Source organism: Gobio gobio (assembly GCF_949357685.1).
Source record: "Gobio gobio genome assembly, chromosome: 19".
NCBI lineage: Eukaryota > Metazoa > Chordata > Actinopteri > Cypriniformes > Gobionidae > Gobio > Gobio gobio.
The window spans coordinates 35470690-35488197 of record NC_137112.1 but is presented as its reverse complement, the minus strand read 5'-3'; the positions used below and the strand labels follow the sequence as shown (position 1 = coordinate 35488197).

Here is a 17508-nt window from a genome sequence, read left to right as displayed (position 1 = left end):
CTGTGTCGAGGAAGGATAGAGACATGAAAGTACGCATCCTTCAGGTCGATCGCTGCGAACCAATCTTGGGGACGGATGCATTCGAAGATGCGTTTCTGCGTTAGCATCCGGAACGGGAGCTTGTGCAGGGCCCGATTCAGGATACGCAGGTCCAAGATTGGCCGTAACCCACCCCCTTTCTTGGGTACAATGAAGTAGGGGCTGTAGAACCCCGCCTTCATATCGGCTGGAGGAACCGGCTCGACCGCGTCCTTCGCCAGTAGGACATCGATCTCTGACCGCAAGACCTGAGCATCGCTGCTTCGCACGGAGGTGAAGAGGATGCCCTTGTACTTGGGAGGCCGGTGAGCGAACTGAATCGCGTAGCCGAGTCTGTTGGTACGGATGAGCCAGCGAGACGGCCTGGGGGCCGAAGCCCAGAGACCGCACAAGCGGGACCAACGGCACCACAGACGTACCCGGGGTGGGGCAGCGAGGCGGAATAGACAGACCCGACTCGGGAGGCCCGGAGGCGGCCCGGAGTGTTGTCTGAGTATTCCAGGGTGGGGCAGAGTGTGGGTGAGAAGGCCCGGGGGCGTTCTCGGTGCCCACACTGCTGCCCCCTGGCGAAGGGAGGGGAGGAAAGAAGTGACAAGGCCCGGGGGCGTCGCACACTGCCAACCTGGCCCTCTTGGGGCCCAGGGAGAGAGGAAACTGCTCTGAAAATGTGGGTACCGCTGGACTCCGGAGAGCCAGCGGCAGAGTATTGACACCAGTCAGGGCCCCCGGTCCTCCTCCGGGGGGGTGAGGGAGGGGTGCGGACACCAACTCCCTCGGAGCAGCTCCTGTTCTCCCTGGGCTGCCCATCTCAGGGCCGCTTGCCCTTACGCTTGCTTGTAGACTAGCAAGCCCTGAGTGGGTTGGGCGCCTCCCTTACGTCCGACACCCTGCCTCCCAGATGGAGGCTGCTGCCTGGGTTTCGCAGGGGCAGAGGTGGACGCAGGGGGGGCGCCCTCGGCGACAAGCAGGCAGAGGTGCTGCGAATTAGGATTTTTTTTTTTTTTTTAAACCACCTCTGTCTGCTTCTAGGCCATCGAGAACTGCTGGGCAAAGTACTCGACGGCGTCGCCGAAGAGGCCAGCCTGACAGACAGGGGCGTTAAGGAACCGAACTTAGTCGGACTCACGCATATCTGCCAGGTTTAGCCCCAGGTTCCTGGACCACTAGTGTGGACATCGCCTGACCCAGGGAGCGTGCAGTGACTTCCGTCGCCCAGAGAGCGAGGTCCACCACCGCACGCAGTTCCTGCATAACCCCTGGGTCGGGACTACCCTCGTACATGCAGGACAGAGGGTAGTGAGAGAGGGAAAAATTTATACAGATTTTGGCCCTTTTGGTGTTCCATATTTTGACACCAAATAGTTCCATACTGCTCATTTTTCCAATGCCCATCCGGGAAAAAAGGCACGGGGGTAGGCAAGGCGATTTAAGCGTTGCACTACGCCTCAGCCACCCGGGAAAGCATGGCTGCCAACTCTGAATCTGATTCAGCAAAAGCACACACCATTATAGTGGGAAACTCAGCATCATCATTTCCAGTGCATAACAGCCCTCTCTCCGATGCAGCAATTGACATCTGTCCTCTGCCAGAGCCACAAATGAAACATTAGGTCTCCTTGTTTTAAAAGGACCAGCAATCCCATCTGTAAGCTACCAGCAGGCATGTGAAACAGTGAACGTGGCCGTCAAACTCGACGGCACACGGTGCGCTGAACGCTCAAGCCCTATGAAAAGGCAAGACGAACACCGCACCGACGTGGTCATGTTCTCATGAGAGAACATGAACCACCCACGAACAAAGTCTCGGCATGCTCATGATGCGATAGAGGAGTGGGGGCCCGAAGAGATGTACCCGGCGGGGATGCCCCACTGTAATCCTCAGGTCCACCAAAGCTTATTAACTAAAGTAGTCCTTTTCTGATGCACCAGAAAAGAAACTAGATCAGGGAATAAGGAAAGGGACTCAACCCCATTTGAGGTTTCATAGTCTGGACCGCGCATCTAGAGAGTGCCGAGTGACGCGCTGGGTTGCCGTGGCAACCCCCGCTGTCAGCCGGCGCTCGACGGCACACGGCGCGCTGAACGCTCGAGCCCTTACGAGAAAGGTGAGACGAACAACACGCCGACGTGACCATGCTCTCCTGAGAGAGCATGGATCACCCACGAACGCAATCACACATGTTTATATGTGAGAGAGATCGTGGCCGTCAAATGAGGACAGGAAACAACCGCATCCAGAAACACACGGTTTGAATGACATCTTGAAAAAGACGCAGGGTCAAACCGTGTTGCTCTTTTAGAAAAGGAAAACCGCTCTTTCAGTGCTGAAGCACTCAGGGAGATGACCGCGGCTCACGCAGTTCAGATAGTGCAAGCCTGCGTGAGCACTCAGAAATGGAAACGCCCAGCCAACCAACAAAACCAGCTCTTTATCTCCTCTGAAGCGGCCACCCGCTGAAAAGCGCCGTCACACCCGCACTGGAACAGCAATCCTTCTCACGAGACTCGAATAACACTCTTCGTAGACACAGCAATGACGCTGTTCGGCTCCGAAAAAAAAGGCAATGATCAAGCATTCCACTTCCTTATTTATACCCGCGCTGCGGGGCGGTGCGTGGAATGCGTGGATCGCATGCCAATCTCCATTGGCTCGTTTTTAATACACTCGAAGTAGATTGGTCTCTGAGATCAGATCCCAATTCGTCGGTCAGTTCCGACGTACGTCGAACGTGACCGACTGAAAGGGAAAAGTATTTAGTCAGCCACCAATTGTCCAAGTTCTCCCACTTAAAAAGATGAGAGAGGCCTGTTAATACTCTTCAACTATGAGAGACAGAACGAGAAAAAGAAATCCAGAAAATCACATTGTCTGATTTTAAAAGAATTTATTTGCAAATTATGGTGGAAAGTTGGTATTTGGTCACCAACAAAAAAAGCAAGATTTCTGGCTCTCACAGACCTGTAACTTCTTCTTTAAGAGGCTCCTCTGTTTTCCACTCGGTACCTGTATTAATGGCACCTGTTTGAACTCGTTATCAGTATAAAGGACACCTGTCCACAACCTCAAACAGTCAGACTCCAAACTCCACTATGGCCAAGACCAAAGAGCTGTCAAAGGACACCAGAAACAAAATTGTAGACCTGCACCAGGCTGGGAAGACTGAATCTGCAATAGGTAAGCAGCTTGGTGTGTAGAAATCAACTGTGAGAGCAATTATTAGAAAATGGAAGACATACAAGACCACTGATAATCTCCCTCGATCTGGGGCTCCATGCAAGATCTCACCCCGTGGGGTCAAAATGATCCCAAGAACGGTGAGCAAAAATCCCAGAACCACACGGGGGGACCTAGTGAATGACCTGCAGAGAGCTGGGACCAAAGTAACAAAGGCTACCATAAGTAACACACTACGCCGCCAGGGACTCAAATCCTGCAGTGCCAGACGTGTCCCCTTGCTTAAGCCAGTACATGTCCGGGCCCATCTGAAGTTTGCTAGAGAGCATTTGGATGATCCAGAAGAGGATTGGGAGAATGTCATATTGTCAGATGAAACAAAAATAGAACTTTTTGGTAAAAACTCAACTTGTCGTGTTTGGAGGAGAAAGAATGCTGAGTTGCATTCAAAGAACACCATACCTACTGTGAAGAATGGGGGTGGAAACATCATGCTTTGGGGCTGTTTTTCTGCAAAGGGACCAGGACGACTGATCCGTGTAAAGGAAAGAATGAATGGGGCCATGTATCGCGAGATTTTGAGTAAAAACCTCCTTCCATCAGCAAGGGCATTGAAGATGAAACGTGGCTGGGTCTTTCAGCATGACAATGATCCCAAACACACCGCCCGGGCAACGAAGGAGTGGCTTCGTAAGAAGCATTTCAAAGTCCTGGAGTGGCCTAGCCATTCTCCATTCATGCTTGAGAACATGATCAAACTTGTTTTATATTCAAATCAGTTTTCAAATTCAATAATGTACATTATAAAACAAATTGCTTTAAACTATTTTATTAAATCACTTTAGGCCAGATTTACTAAATATGGCAAATCAGCGTGCAGCCGCAATCTAATAATCTAACAAAATCACAATTGTCATCAATTGCGAGTACATTTTCTGTCATCTTTGCAGGAATGTAATATGAAGATTCTACAAAGGAATATTTATCTTTAGTAACACTATGAAAGTAAATAACTAGTATTGTAAGTAAGTATATGTAAGTATAACTAGATATTATGGGTACAATATGCGTCACATAAGCCCGGAGTGGCAATCGGAAGAATCAGGAAAATTCCCACTCATAAATTGGCCCAGGAGTATCACCTTGACATAAAGGCAGTTTCACACGGGACGAGGCACACAGCGGGAAATCACAGGCAATGTTAGCAGCGAAAACAGTGCAAGCTGTGCTCGTACACCCGAAATCCCATCGCTTGCATGTGCACAGATCTTCGCAGCAGCTATAAATACTATACATATTATTATTAGGCCTATATAGCATATATATTGTACACACCATAAGACGAGCCACATGACTTCAACCACGCTTTCTCTCTATAGGCCTATAGGTTTATATGTGTTTTCCTGTCAAAACATTTTGAATTATCCAACATTATCAAAGTTAACGTTTTTGAGGCAATCAATTCCCCTTCAAAAAAATTTATATCTTCAAGACAATATCAAGGTTTTTATACAGCTGTGTAACATGACATTTTATAGATGAGCATAGTCTAAGCCATTTTGCTGTCTGATATTCATTTTAATTTATTTCACTTTTTCATTTGTATGTGCAGTTTTTTCACCTGTGCCTATTAATAAGTTTGATTCAAGAATGTTTGATTAAAAAGTTTAGTTTGTTATTGGTTATTTATATTCCTGTTGAAACATGAGTTTTAAAAAAGGGGCAGCCCTGGCATCACATGACCAAACATGCATCATCGTTTTCGAATACCTTGGTTTTCAGTCCACACTACAGTCAAATGTATCCACTTGGGAAAGCGTTTTCAAAAATCTCCATCTTCAGTGACCAAAAAGCTGTCTCAGTGTGGACGGATTGGACAGCCACCGTCCAGCAGAGTGTAGCTCCAACCCTGATTAAAGGGATAGTTCACCCAAAAATGAAAATTAGCCCATTATTTACTCACCCTCCAGTCATATGACATTTTTCTTTCAGACAAATACAACTGGAGTTATATTAAAAATGCCCTGGCTCTTCCAAGCTTTATAATGGCAGTGAATGGCTGTTTCTGTTTTGAAGTCCATATGATGGATAGATGCACTTTTATGGACTTCAAAACAGAAACAGCCATTCACTACCATTATAAAGCTTGGAGGAGCCAGGACATTTTTTTTTATATAACTTCGAATGTATTCGTCTGAAAGAAGAATGTCATATACACCCTAGGATGGCTTAAGGGTGAGTAAATCATGGGGTAATTTTCATTTTTGGGTGAACTATCCCTTTAAACACTCCTGAACTAACCAGCTAATCAAGGCCTTCAGGATTACTACGTGGAAACATCCAGTCAGGCGTTTTGGAGCTATACTGCCCTCCTACAAATCCATATGCAATACGGTCAGCTACAAAAATAACTCTCCACACCATTTCATCGTTATTTTCTCACCGCGTGTCTTTAGTAAATCCTGACAGTAGTTTTTAACGCCAAAAGAGGATTTGCGCTGGTGCAAGCTGTTAGTAAATCTGGCCCTAATTCTGCAAAATGACACATGGAGTGTAACATTTATTTTTATACTGTTGTCCCTTTGAAACCAAACTAAAAGTCACCTCATGAATAGTTCCTCGGGCTGTCACCCGCCAAGTCCTTGAAATAAACTCTGAATAAATGAATGGATCTGTCCATGATAAGACTAGTAAAAAAAGAAGTGGCAAACACACCAGCTGACAGCTCACCCATCTATTTTTGTTTTTCACTCTCTGTCTCGTTTTAATTGGAAAGAGAGAACATTCATACTGTCAGAGCACAACACATTCTTTGTAGGTAGGATGATCCGTGTTCAATTCTGCTAGTGCAAATAGATGTACCTTCGCAGTTCTTGCCATCAAAGGCCAGGGAGAAGCCTGTGGTACAGGAGCACTGGTAGGAACCCGGTGTGTTATCACAGGTCTGGGCGCACAGGCGGCCCGGGTACCGCCAACACTCATTTACATCTGCCAGCAAAAAAGATGCAGAGAACTGCATTATTTTACAAACATACTGTAGTCTGAGGAGCATCTCTTTCTCTATCCTTCTTTCTCCTTGCCTCAATGTCCTCTTTCACTCCACTTTAGGAGCAGAAGAGATACATACAAGATTAGGATAATCTGCACGCTCTCTAGAGCATGAGCTGCTGTCAACTTCATCTATATGCATGCTATTAGCCTGGCTAACCACAGAGAAAATGACGTCCTTTGGGTAATTCAGTCACAGTATCCAGTATCCAGTTTTTAAATCCTTCAAGTGCTTTATTTTGCAGCTGTGGTTTAAGGTACTTGAAAAAAGGGGGAAACTTAAATGTGTTTGAGGTCAGAAGAGCAAAAATCAAAAATGTTAATAATGAAAAATGAAATTGTCATTTTTACAATGCTAAAATACGTCCTCCTGTTTATCCTCCACTTTTCTTCCTTATTGTGACTTTTTCCCTGATCAGTGCTGCTTGAAAGTTTGTGAACCCCTACAGAATCTGTGAACATGTGAAGAATTGTAACCAAATAAGAAGGATCAAACAAAATGCATGTTTTTTTTAAAAAAAAATTTTATTGCTGTCCTGAATAAGATATTTTACATAAAAGATGGGGGTCAAAACCTTTTTGAATTTGAATTCAAGGTCAATTGTACTTTATTTGTCGTCCAGGAAACATGTTAGTATCTTCTGTTACTTCCAAAGGACAGTAAAAAAAATCATATTTAAATAAAACAAGAAAAATCTGAACCTCTTCATCCTGTTCAAAAGTTTTCACCCCCGGCTCTAAATGCATTGTGTTTCCTTCTGGAGCATCAGTGAATGTTTGAACCTTTTTTTTAATAGTTGTGTTTGAGTCCTTCATTTGTCCTCAGTGTGAAAAGATGGCTCTCAAAATCATACAGTCACTTTTGGAAAGGGTTCAAATATGCAAAAGATGCTGGAAAACTGAAGAATTCTCGGGACCTGGAGGATTTTTCTGAAGAACATTGAGCAGTTTAACTGCTCAGGACAAACAAGGGACTCAAGAACAACTATCAGAAAACAAAAAACAGCCATGGATCACCCAGGAAACGACACACAGTATTAAGAATCAAGGGTACATCAACTTTTGAACCGGGTCATTTTTTTATTTATAAATTTAGCTATTTTTTATGTCTTGTGGACTATATGTAAACATCTTTTATGTAAAATATCTTACTCAGGTCAGCACTAAATAAAAAATAACATGCATTTTGTATGATCCTTCTTATTTTGTTCAAATTATTCAAATTTTCACAGATTCTGCAAGGGGTTCACAAACTTTCAAGCAGCACAGTATATCTGAGAGAAGTGGCTTCTCGAACAAGAATAAATGTAGGGCAGTACTTGATTTTATCCATCAGGATTTGATTGGATCGATGTGGTTTGCTATTGCTGTGATCTTATGTGAGTGACAGATTGTCCCACCCTCACTGCAAGAAGGAGGGGAAGTTATTTTGATTAAAGATTATGAAGGCACTTTTTTTTTTAATATTGATATTGATATTGTAAGGTCAATTTTGAAGTGAAGTTTTGTTCAGCAAGCCTACTGTGTGCCCTTGCTAATCTTAACAAATATGTGTTTTTGGCTGTTTATTTATTGTGTGTGTGTGTCAGTGTTTGTGTTGACACGCACCCACACAGAGCTGGCGAATGGCGTCATACTGGTAGCCGGTTTGGCAGTCACAGCGGTAGCTGCCGGGCAGGTTGTGACAGATTTGGCCCTCTCCACAGCGGTGGGTGCCCGTCTCACATTCATCCACATCTGCAGATCACATTTAACAGTCTTACTAGTTGTTGTAGACTTTACAAGTCCAGTTAGTTTATGCCAACTGAAATGGTGAAGAAAAATTCTACTAACATGGTTTTTCAAAGTTAAATCACAGTAATGCCTTGTTTTTGGTGTTTTCATTTTTTAGGTTTGTTGTACTTGAATGGTACATGAATAATGATTAAATATCATGATATTACCATCTCACAACATTACACCATGGTATTGCCACATTATGTTTGTGATTATGTTCTTTAAACAAGTGGAATTGGCTTTCTCCAAGTCACACTTCGAAAAAAAAATGTCAGAAATAAGACATGTTTATGGGAACCAACCCCAACAGTCCCCCAACACGGAAAATAATAAATTAATACATTTCTATACATAACACTTATCATATATATTTATATTTATTTATTGAATATTGTCCTGAGAACCAGGTGCATAAGCAAAAATGGAAAAATAACATTTTTGAAAAATGATATTTTATTCATATGTTGTGCTATGTCCTCTGTAGAGGTCACCAGGACTCAATTAAAAAAGAAAAAGAAAAAAGACATGAATAGGCAAAAACAATGGGATTTTTTAAAAAATCACTTTTTAGGTTCCAGGATTTTAATACCAAACATTGTAGATGATTCTCAACTATGTTATGAAAGATATAACATAATGATTTGATATGTAATTTTGCTTTATGCAATATGTGTGTGTGTAAAATGGCCATAAGCGGGTTTTCCCATTATATACAATGCATCTATACATCTAATTTGAATATTAATGTGTTCTTGGGGCAACATTGTAATGAAAAAAGAAGTGTAATAATGAGAGTAGTAATTGGCAAGATTTTCATAATAACATCTAATATTTCAATGGAATTTAATTTCTTTCCCCATTCACTTTTTTCTCCCAAAATGCCTGATAAACACGATTTAAGTCCTGGTGTCTTCTACAGTGGACATGTATGAAATCACTGCCCTGTTTCGTAACAGAAAATCATATTTGGATTTGAAACCCCATAACATTTTCCTGAGATGTTGATTTATGACACAGTTCAAAAATTAGTCAGTTTTCAATGATAATTACTGAATATTATTACTGATAATAATATGAATATTATCATATTTCCATAAGGGTGTTACATTTGATCACTAAATGAATGTCAGTCATTAAATATAAAGTCCAAGGAGAGGCAGTTGTTATTGTGAAAATTCCAAACATTTGGTGTCTGTGACATGTATGATGTCAGAGAAATTCACTAAAATATAATGTCCACTACAGAGGACAAAAGTCTATTCCAGGAGGATATAGAAGTTTGGGGTCAGTAAGTTTTTAAAATACAGTGAAAACAGTAATATTGTGAAAAATGATTATTATGTGCTTTATTAAAATACCTGTTTATATATATAATGTTATTTTTGTGATGTCAAAGCTGAATTTTCAGCAGCAATTACTCCAGTCTTTAGTCACAGAAATCAGAAATCATTCTGAATTGCTGCTAAAGAAACATTTCTTATGATTAATCTTGAAAACAGTTTAGCTGCTTAATTTTCTAGTGGAAACTGGATTTTTTTTGGATAAATAGAAGGTTCAAAAGAACATTAATTTGAAATAAAAGTATTTTGTAACATTATAAATGTGTTTACTGTCACTTTGGATCAATTTAATGAATCCTTGCTGAATAAAAGTATATATTTATATCTATAAATCTAAAAACACTAAAAGGTTTCTGAAAGGGTTAGGTTTAGGGGTAGGCCTAGGGTATAATAAGCATGTGTGTGTCCTCCTTACCAATACATCGTGCTCCATCAGGACTGGAATGGTAACCCCGACTGCACATGATAATCTTGTGCTGACAGGTGTAAGAGCCCACAGTATTTATGCAGTTAAAGCCAGTCGTACATGGTTCTCTCACACTGCTGCATTCATCAATGTCTAAAATAAAGTGAGAGAGAGCATGAAAGCGATAAAACAAAGGCAGATGGAACGGTGTCAAAAAAGTGTCTACTTAATGGGAATGTCATTTGTATTTTTCAGATTTTCAAACAGTGGCAGGTTGGTTTTCTTCATGCATCTGTCCACTGGGGGGCACTGAGAGACTCTAAAGGTGTCTCTGCCTTGTCTTACCGATGCAGTTGCCGTGTGAATCCTGAGTGAATCCTGTGAGGCAGCGTTGCTTCGGGTTACACGTGAACGAGCCGTCAGTATTCTGACACTGGAAGCCCATCCCACAGTTATGAGTTCGCATAACACACTCATCGATGTCTAGAAGACAAAGAGTGCAGCAGATGTCAACACAGGCCAGGGGACCGGACAGCTAGACGCCACCCAGACGGGTTCCTGCACTGATAGATTTGTTTAGCTTTTGACACTGATGCTGTTAGAAGGTCCAAACAAATGAAGTTACCTCTCTTAAAAACCTCAAGAAAATCTGTAAATCTCACCAAATTTGGCAAGCATGGAAGCATAATGAATAGACGGGCGTCATCTGAGACATTTGATGGAGATGGGTTTGGACAGAGATCACAACAGTCTTCAATTACAAGTCAGAACTTCACAGTAGGTGGCACTGTGGCTCAATAACAGGCTGGGAAAGCATGCTCACACATTTCAAGGCAGCTGATCTCACAAAATCAAACCTCACAGTCATCCACACTTGCATGCAATTAAAGAAAAAAACAAAACAATTTTTGTATTTCACAAACTAATGAACTTAATGATACTGACACACAACTTCATATTAATACAAGCATCGCTGAAAATGATAACTTGCACTTAGCAAATGAGTCAGACTTTGATTCAAACCAGTATCTTGTCTGATTGAACTCAAATTCATTGAAAGGATCATAAGTGTGTTTCGTTCGGGAATCAGATTACAATGGTCGTGCTGTTGTTTTGACCCACAAAATAGAATCAGCTCATTGAGTAATTTGTTAATGAATCGGACTTCACTGATCATGCTGTATGTTTTTGATTCGAAGAAAGAGCTGGCTCATAATGAGTAATTTGTTCACGAATTGGACTGCAATGGTCATGCTGTATGTTCTTGATTCATCAAAAAAGAACCAGTACATTAAAGAGTGATGTTTAGGTTCAGATTACCATGGTCATGCTAAATATCTGATTCACAAAAAATGGATCAGCTCATAATGAGTCATTTGCTCATGAATCGCACTGCACTGGTCGTGCTAGTGTCTGGGTGCGTCTCAATCAGCTAGTTCAGTAGTCAGGGCACTGATCAGGGAGTCAGCCCATTGACTGATTCCCTGATCAGTGCCCTGACTACTGAACTAGGGAGCTGATGTTTTTGATTCACTAGAAGAACTAGCTCATAATAACTCACTTGTTTAAGATTCGGACTGCTCTGGTCATGCTGTATGTTTTTGATTCACTAGAAGAACTGGCTCATAACGAATCATTTGTCTATGATTCAGACTGCACTGGTCATGCTGAATGTTTTTGATTCACTAGAAGAACTGGCTCATAACGAGTCATTTATTAATGATTCAGACTGCACTGGTCATGCTGTATGTTTTTGATTCACTAGAAGAACTGGCTCATAACGAATCATTTGTCTATGATTCGGACTGCACTGGTCATGCTGTATGTACTTGATTCACTAGAAGAACTGGCTCATAACAAATCATTTGTCTATGATTCGGACAGCACTGTCATGATGTATGTTTTTGAATCACTAAAAAGTACCAGCTCATAAGTGTAATTTGTTTGTTAATCAGACTACACTCGTGTTGCAAGTTATTTTTGCATGCAGCCAAAGGACAGAAATATGTTTCTTGACATTATTTCTCTGTACACCGTTTTGTATTGCATTCATTTACATACAAATTGCAATTCGATTCTGAGAACGTTTTGCTAAAGTTATGAAAACGTTAGTTCTGAATGTTCTCTGAACATTCAAAACGTCTAGTTTTTTTTAATGATTTTAAAACGTCATTGGTTAAGGGAACATTCCATTTTATCATTTTTCAAACATTATGGGATTTTTACTTTTGAATGTTCTCTGAACATTCTGAAGTAGTAACATTTAAAAATATTAGACAAACACTCCATGAATGAAGTTTAGATCATGTTTTTGTGCTAACGCTTTGAGAACATTATTAAAGACCGGGCCTCATTTATCAACGGTGCGTGCGCACAGATCTGTGCGCAGTGAGTGCGTAAGAACAGTTTCACGGAAAGTGTGGGATTGACCAACTTGTACTTATACGTAGAAATGTGCGTAAATATAAGCACACTTCTGAGCATGCTTATGCAGAGAATCTAGTGGTAGAATAGCGATACTACACATAAAAAGTCACAGTATGCATTAAGCAACTGTATTTCCTTTAATTTCCTTTAATATATATATATATATATATATATATATATATATATATATATATATATATATATATATATATATATATATATATATATATATATATATATATATATATAAATATAAATATATATATATATATATATATATATATATATATATAGTCATTTTAAACACAATGCATAATTGGTGTCAAACCCTATAAAAGACAGCTGTGACAAATGTGACCCAACCTAATCCAGTTCCCTTACCGAAATCCCCAACACACCAAAATAAAATGGGGCTTTCATGCTATCGCCAGATTCCCAAACATAATTGGAGTCCTTGACTGCACCCACATCGCCAGAAAAGCACCATCAACCAACAAATTGAATGATGTAAATAGATAAGGGTTTCATTCTGTTAATGTGCAAATAATTTGTGATGCAAATTTATTGTTGTTAAACATCGTTGCAGGACTCATTCTGTGTTTGTGAAGTTCCTCTTCTTTGCCATAATTGTGGTGAGGAAAAAACACAATCACATGATTTTTAAAGGGATGTGTTGTCACCATTTATGGTTCATTGGAGGCGTTTCCGGTACTTACGCACATGTGGGATTTATCAACAATGATTGCTTACTCATGTGCGTAAGAACTGTGTGCGCACGTTTGATAAATTCGGATTTTCTTGTACTTAGAAACATTCTAAATTTCAGTCGTAGGATGAAATACAAAACCTTTTCTACGCACTGTTGAGAAATGAGGGCCCAGATATCCTTGAACAAACATTTTATTAATGTTACTGGAAAAACATTTGTTCATAACTTTGAGAGAATCTTGCCTGAACATTAGGGACGTTCTGAGAACATTTCCTGTTACCTGGGAACCCACTTATGGATATTGGTGAGCCCTTAATTTCAAGTTTGGGGTGGTCTTTCCAAATCCTACAGTTGCACTGTAGTATGAATATTTCAACTGCCCAAAGCCTGCAATTACTTAAAATCCATTATTGCTATTCCGTAACTTATTATGATAATTATCCCTCCACACTTATTAGAATGCACAGGGCCAAGTCCTGACAAGAATCAGAGACTCTTGCTAAGTTTTCTCTGTTCAAAGGCAATGGTTAGATGTGTCTAAGCATCTGCTTTGTGTAAAAACAGAGTGTGGGATGCTTTAGATGTTAGCAAGAAAAAGCCTGAGGCAATCAGCTGTGGCCTCTTTCGAACTGTGAAGGCCTGCAAAATTTGTGTTTTACTGCACAGATTGATGCATGGGTTTCTGGTTCTTCTCTGCAGTGGTGATGGTGGTGTATAGATTATGAAGACACTGGTCTGAGATCTGTGGAGTAATGTGGGCTAGAGGACTATGACAAGGATGGAAGACCGTTTGTTATTGATTCTGTCCATATGCATCACTGGGCAGCTCTGATAGCTGAGGGAGAGTTGGAATGCTGCCATGTTTCTGCTGATTTGATCTCACATAAAAGCAAAGTTCACGTAGACATAACTTTCAATGTATATATTAATTATTAATTAAACAATGCATTCTGTATATTTTTAGTTAGATTAAAACTTAAAGGCCCACTTAAGTGCCTTGAAACGCGCAGCATTATTCAATTTATTGACGTAATTTCCCCCGAAACGGCTCAAGCTGTTAGCAGCTCCTCCCCTTTTTTAAAACAGCCAATAGCTTTTCGTTAATACCACAGTTTAACTAGAGCCTTTCTGTTTGGTAAAGCCAGAGTTTCATCCTAATCTCTAACCATTTATCATCATAATCTCCTCCATATCACTTTGAAATACAACATTCTGTGCAGAATTTAAATGGGTCCGATATGTTTTGTTGTTTGATTCTAGAGACCATTTGATTGAACAGAAGATGTGATGAGAAGATGAAGTCTGCGATGATGTCATCAAAATCTGTGATCCATTTTAACGGAAGTGAGAGACAAAGTTTTGAATGCTTATATCTCCTAAATGCGAATTTTGACATTGTTTTGGAGCACACCAGCTTATTCATAACCTTAAAGGGTAAGTTCACCCTTCAGCATCATGAAGCTTTGAAGCGTTATGAATGAGTGAGTCGAATCATGATTCGGATTGCGTGTCAAACCGCCAAACTGCTGAAATCGCGTGACTTTGGCGATCCAAACTGCTGAATCGACTCACTGATTCATAACGCTTCGAAGCTTCATGATGCCGTGTTTTGAAATCGTCATTATATAAGTCGTTATTTAGGGTTTTTTTGCGCACAAAAACTATTCTCGTCACTCCATAAAGTTATTGTAGAACCACTGTAGTGAGATGGACTTTGTAACAACGTCTTTAGTACCTTTTAAGGGTCTTGAGAGTGTACCGTGCATTGTGCCAATGGAGGCCTTTCAGAGCCATCAGATTTCAACTAAAATATCTTCATTTGTGTTCTGAAGATGAACGGAGGTCTTATGGGTGTCGAACGACATGAGGGTAAGTAATTAATGACAGAATTTTCATTTTCCGGTGAACTAACCCTTTAAGGCTAACATAGTCATACTAAAATCAAAAAAACTTCAGGGGCCATTCACACAGAATTCATTTTTCAGTTAAAAACTTAAGACGCAAGTCAGTGGAACAAAAAAGAAAAGTTGTTTTTAAAAGTTGTTCTTTTAACCTGAGGGCCACGTTTTTATAACACTGTGTCATGCGCATGACGCAAGGCGCAATGGTCAAAGATGTCCATTGCTCACGCGTATTTACATAGAAAAAAAAATGGAAGGCAACACAGTGGAATGCAAAAACGCATTCTGTGTGAACGCCTGCTAAGTGTCATTTTTGTGCAACTAATATCACCAAATATACAAATAATGACTGTTTTCAAACAGCTTTCCTGACCACTCCTCCATTTGTCATAGGTCAGACAAACTGATAGTCCCACCCCCAAATTCACACCATTGCTTAAACAAATAATAATTATAGTTTTCACGTGTCGTCACACGCTTATAGGAACGCCCACCTGGGGAGGCAAAACAAGGCTCTCCTCCATTGCCCGCTAGTCATTTTTACCAGGTTTGTAGTCAGTATTAATGCGGTAAGACAGTGATATTAAAATACCAAATTCAATATACACCTTATTGATGTTGCATACTTTGTACAGGAAAGCATATGAACACAGAATATTAGTGCAACATGAGGTTTCTCGTTAGGTGTTTTCCCCATCGAAACCCATTATAAATAAAACACGTTGCGTTCATATTCTTGCCTCATCTACTCGCCTGTAAATAGTATGCATCATCAAAAAGGTGTAAACTGAATTTGATCTTTTAATATCACTGTTTTAGTACATTACAGCACTTTAAGGGTGGGTTGCACTAAAGATTCTTTAGCCTGTCTTCAGTTCACCTCCGTCTGCTGCTTGATCAGCTCTAAAACGGGTTTACTGCGTAATTTATCTGTTTAAAATGAAGTGGTGCAACGACTCGATTTAAAATAAAACCCATATCAACAAATCCTTTAAACTTTGCTTAATTTAATCCTTATTGGTGCAACTCGTCCTATAAGTGTTTTTCACGTTAAGCTTTTTAAAAATGTCCCGCTGTTTTCAGTGATTGAAATACTGCAGCAGGTGCTGTATATGGATCATACGTTCCCAAAACGTGCATCTTGTTTACATATTTTTGTTTTAAGATGGAAATTTGACAGGCTTGTGTTGCCGTTCTATGGAATTCTATGGCGGTTTTGCCCTCCAAGGCTCCGCGACTGAAAACTATGGTTCAGTTCTTATTCAGAAGCAAAAGTTATTACTTTTATGTCTGACTCAAAATAAACCAAGAACTGTGTACTTCATACCTGTGAGACCTAAATCACATGACAACATTTACACGTTACACTAAGGTCAATAAATTTTTTGAGCTAGGATGCATTACATTTTTATCATGACAGTAAACTTTTTTGCTACTGAAAATTCAACTTAAGGAATCCATCACAGGAATAAATTATATTTTATAATATATTAAAATAGAAAACAGTTATTTTAAATTGTAATAATATTTTACAATAGTACTGCTTTTGCTACATTTTTGATCAAATAATAGTTGTTGGATTTATGCTGCCTTTAAATATTTTGAATGTGTTTTTAATAATTTGCACAAATTATATTAAATTTATTTCTGATTTATCATATCTGCTCTGTTGAAAGCTGATCTTACATATTAGCTAACATGTTAGTAATTTTTTTGGAAAGAGTCATTAATGGAACGTAAAGAATCCACAATCGGAACAGGAATCGTTTAATTGTTTTGACACACTTAAAGGGATGGTTCACCTAAAAATGAAAATTCTGCCATCATTCACTCACCCTCAAGTTGTTTCAAACCTGTATGAAAAATGTCAGTAACCAAACAGTTAATGTTTGGTTACCTGAGAAGCCCATTGACATCCATAGTATTTTTTCCTTACTATGGAAGTCAATGTGGTCCATCAAGTGTTTGGTTACCCATATTCTTCTTTTTACCCATATCTTATTTTGTGTTCAACAGAAGAAAGAAATTGATACAGGTTTGAAACAACTTGAGGGGGAATAAATGATGACAAAATGTAGAATTTTGGGTAAACTTTCCCAATGAGCTTTAAATTAGGACACCAAAATTATTTTGTGTGCGTGTGTGAACATTTGTTGAGACTATAGCTCCAACCCACCTTCACATACTCCGCTCCTCAGCTGATAACCGCTCGAACATGAGATCTGCCTCTCGCACACAAACCCTCCTACCGTATTCACACAGCGCTCGTCTGCCTGGCAGGTGTGCGTGTTCGTCACACACTCGTTCACATCTGCAAAGCAAAAGCACAGCATTATTTTGCTAGGCTCCAAAGTATAACATCCTCACACAGAGCCAGGGACAGAAATGGAGAGTTACATCCACAAAAACCTGGAATGGAGAAGCTGAAGCTGGTGGAGAAGCAAGCAGGTGAGACAGCAGTGTATTCACAAGTTCACACGTACAAATAGGTCAGAGAGAATAAATGGTATGAATATTTGGCGTGCTGTCTGAGGAGAGGGCTTCGAGCTCGGTATTTGGTCCGAACCCAGAGTACTCGCCCTGTATTCTTGGCTGTGGTAGGAACAAGCCAAGAGTGAGGAGTCGGGGTGGTGGAGGGATGCTGAAAACTGTCGAGGAATGTAGGTGAGTCGACTGTGTATAGAGGC

At 40.3% G+C, this 17508-nt stretch overlaps 1 protein-coding gene across 5 annotated transcripts in view; it reads right to left on the bottom strand.

Moving 5' to 3' along the window:
* The window catches only part of fbln2 (fibulin 2), a 79252-nt gene that overhangs the window by 11802 nt on the left and 49942 nt on the right, over positions 1-17508 (bottom strand). For 3 of the 5 annotated variants that reach the window (XM_079845053.1, XM_079845051.1, XM_079845054.1), the window contains 5 exons: positions 16998-17132; positions 10130-10267; positions 9794-9937; positions 7871-7999; positions 6077-6202 (listed from right to left, as the gene is read on the bottom strand). In XM_079845053.1, coding sequence (XP_079701179.1) covers positions 6077-6202; positions 7871-7999; positions 9794-9937; positions 10130-10267; positions 16998-17132 — 672 coding nt within the window. The remainder of the gene's footprint in view (positions 1-6076; positions 6203-7870; positions 8000-9793; positions 9938-10129; positions 10268-16997; positions 17133-17508) is intronic. The other 2 variants (XM_079845052.1, XM_079845055.1) reach the window with 1 other exon arrangement.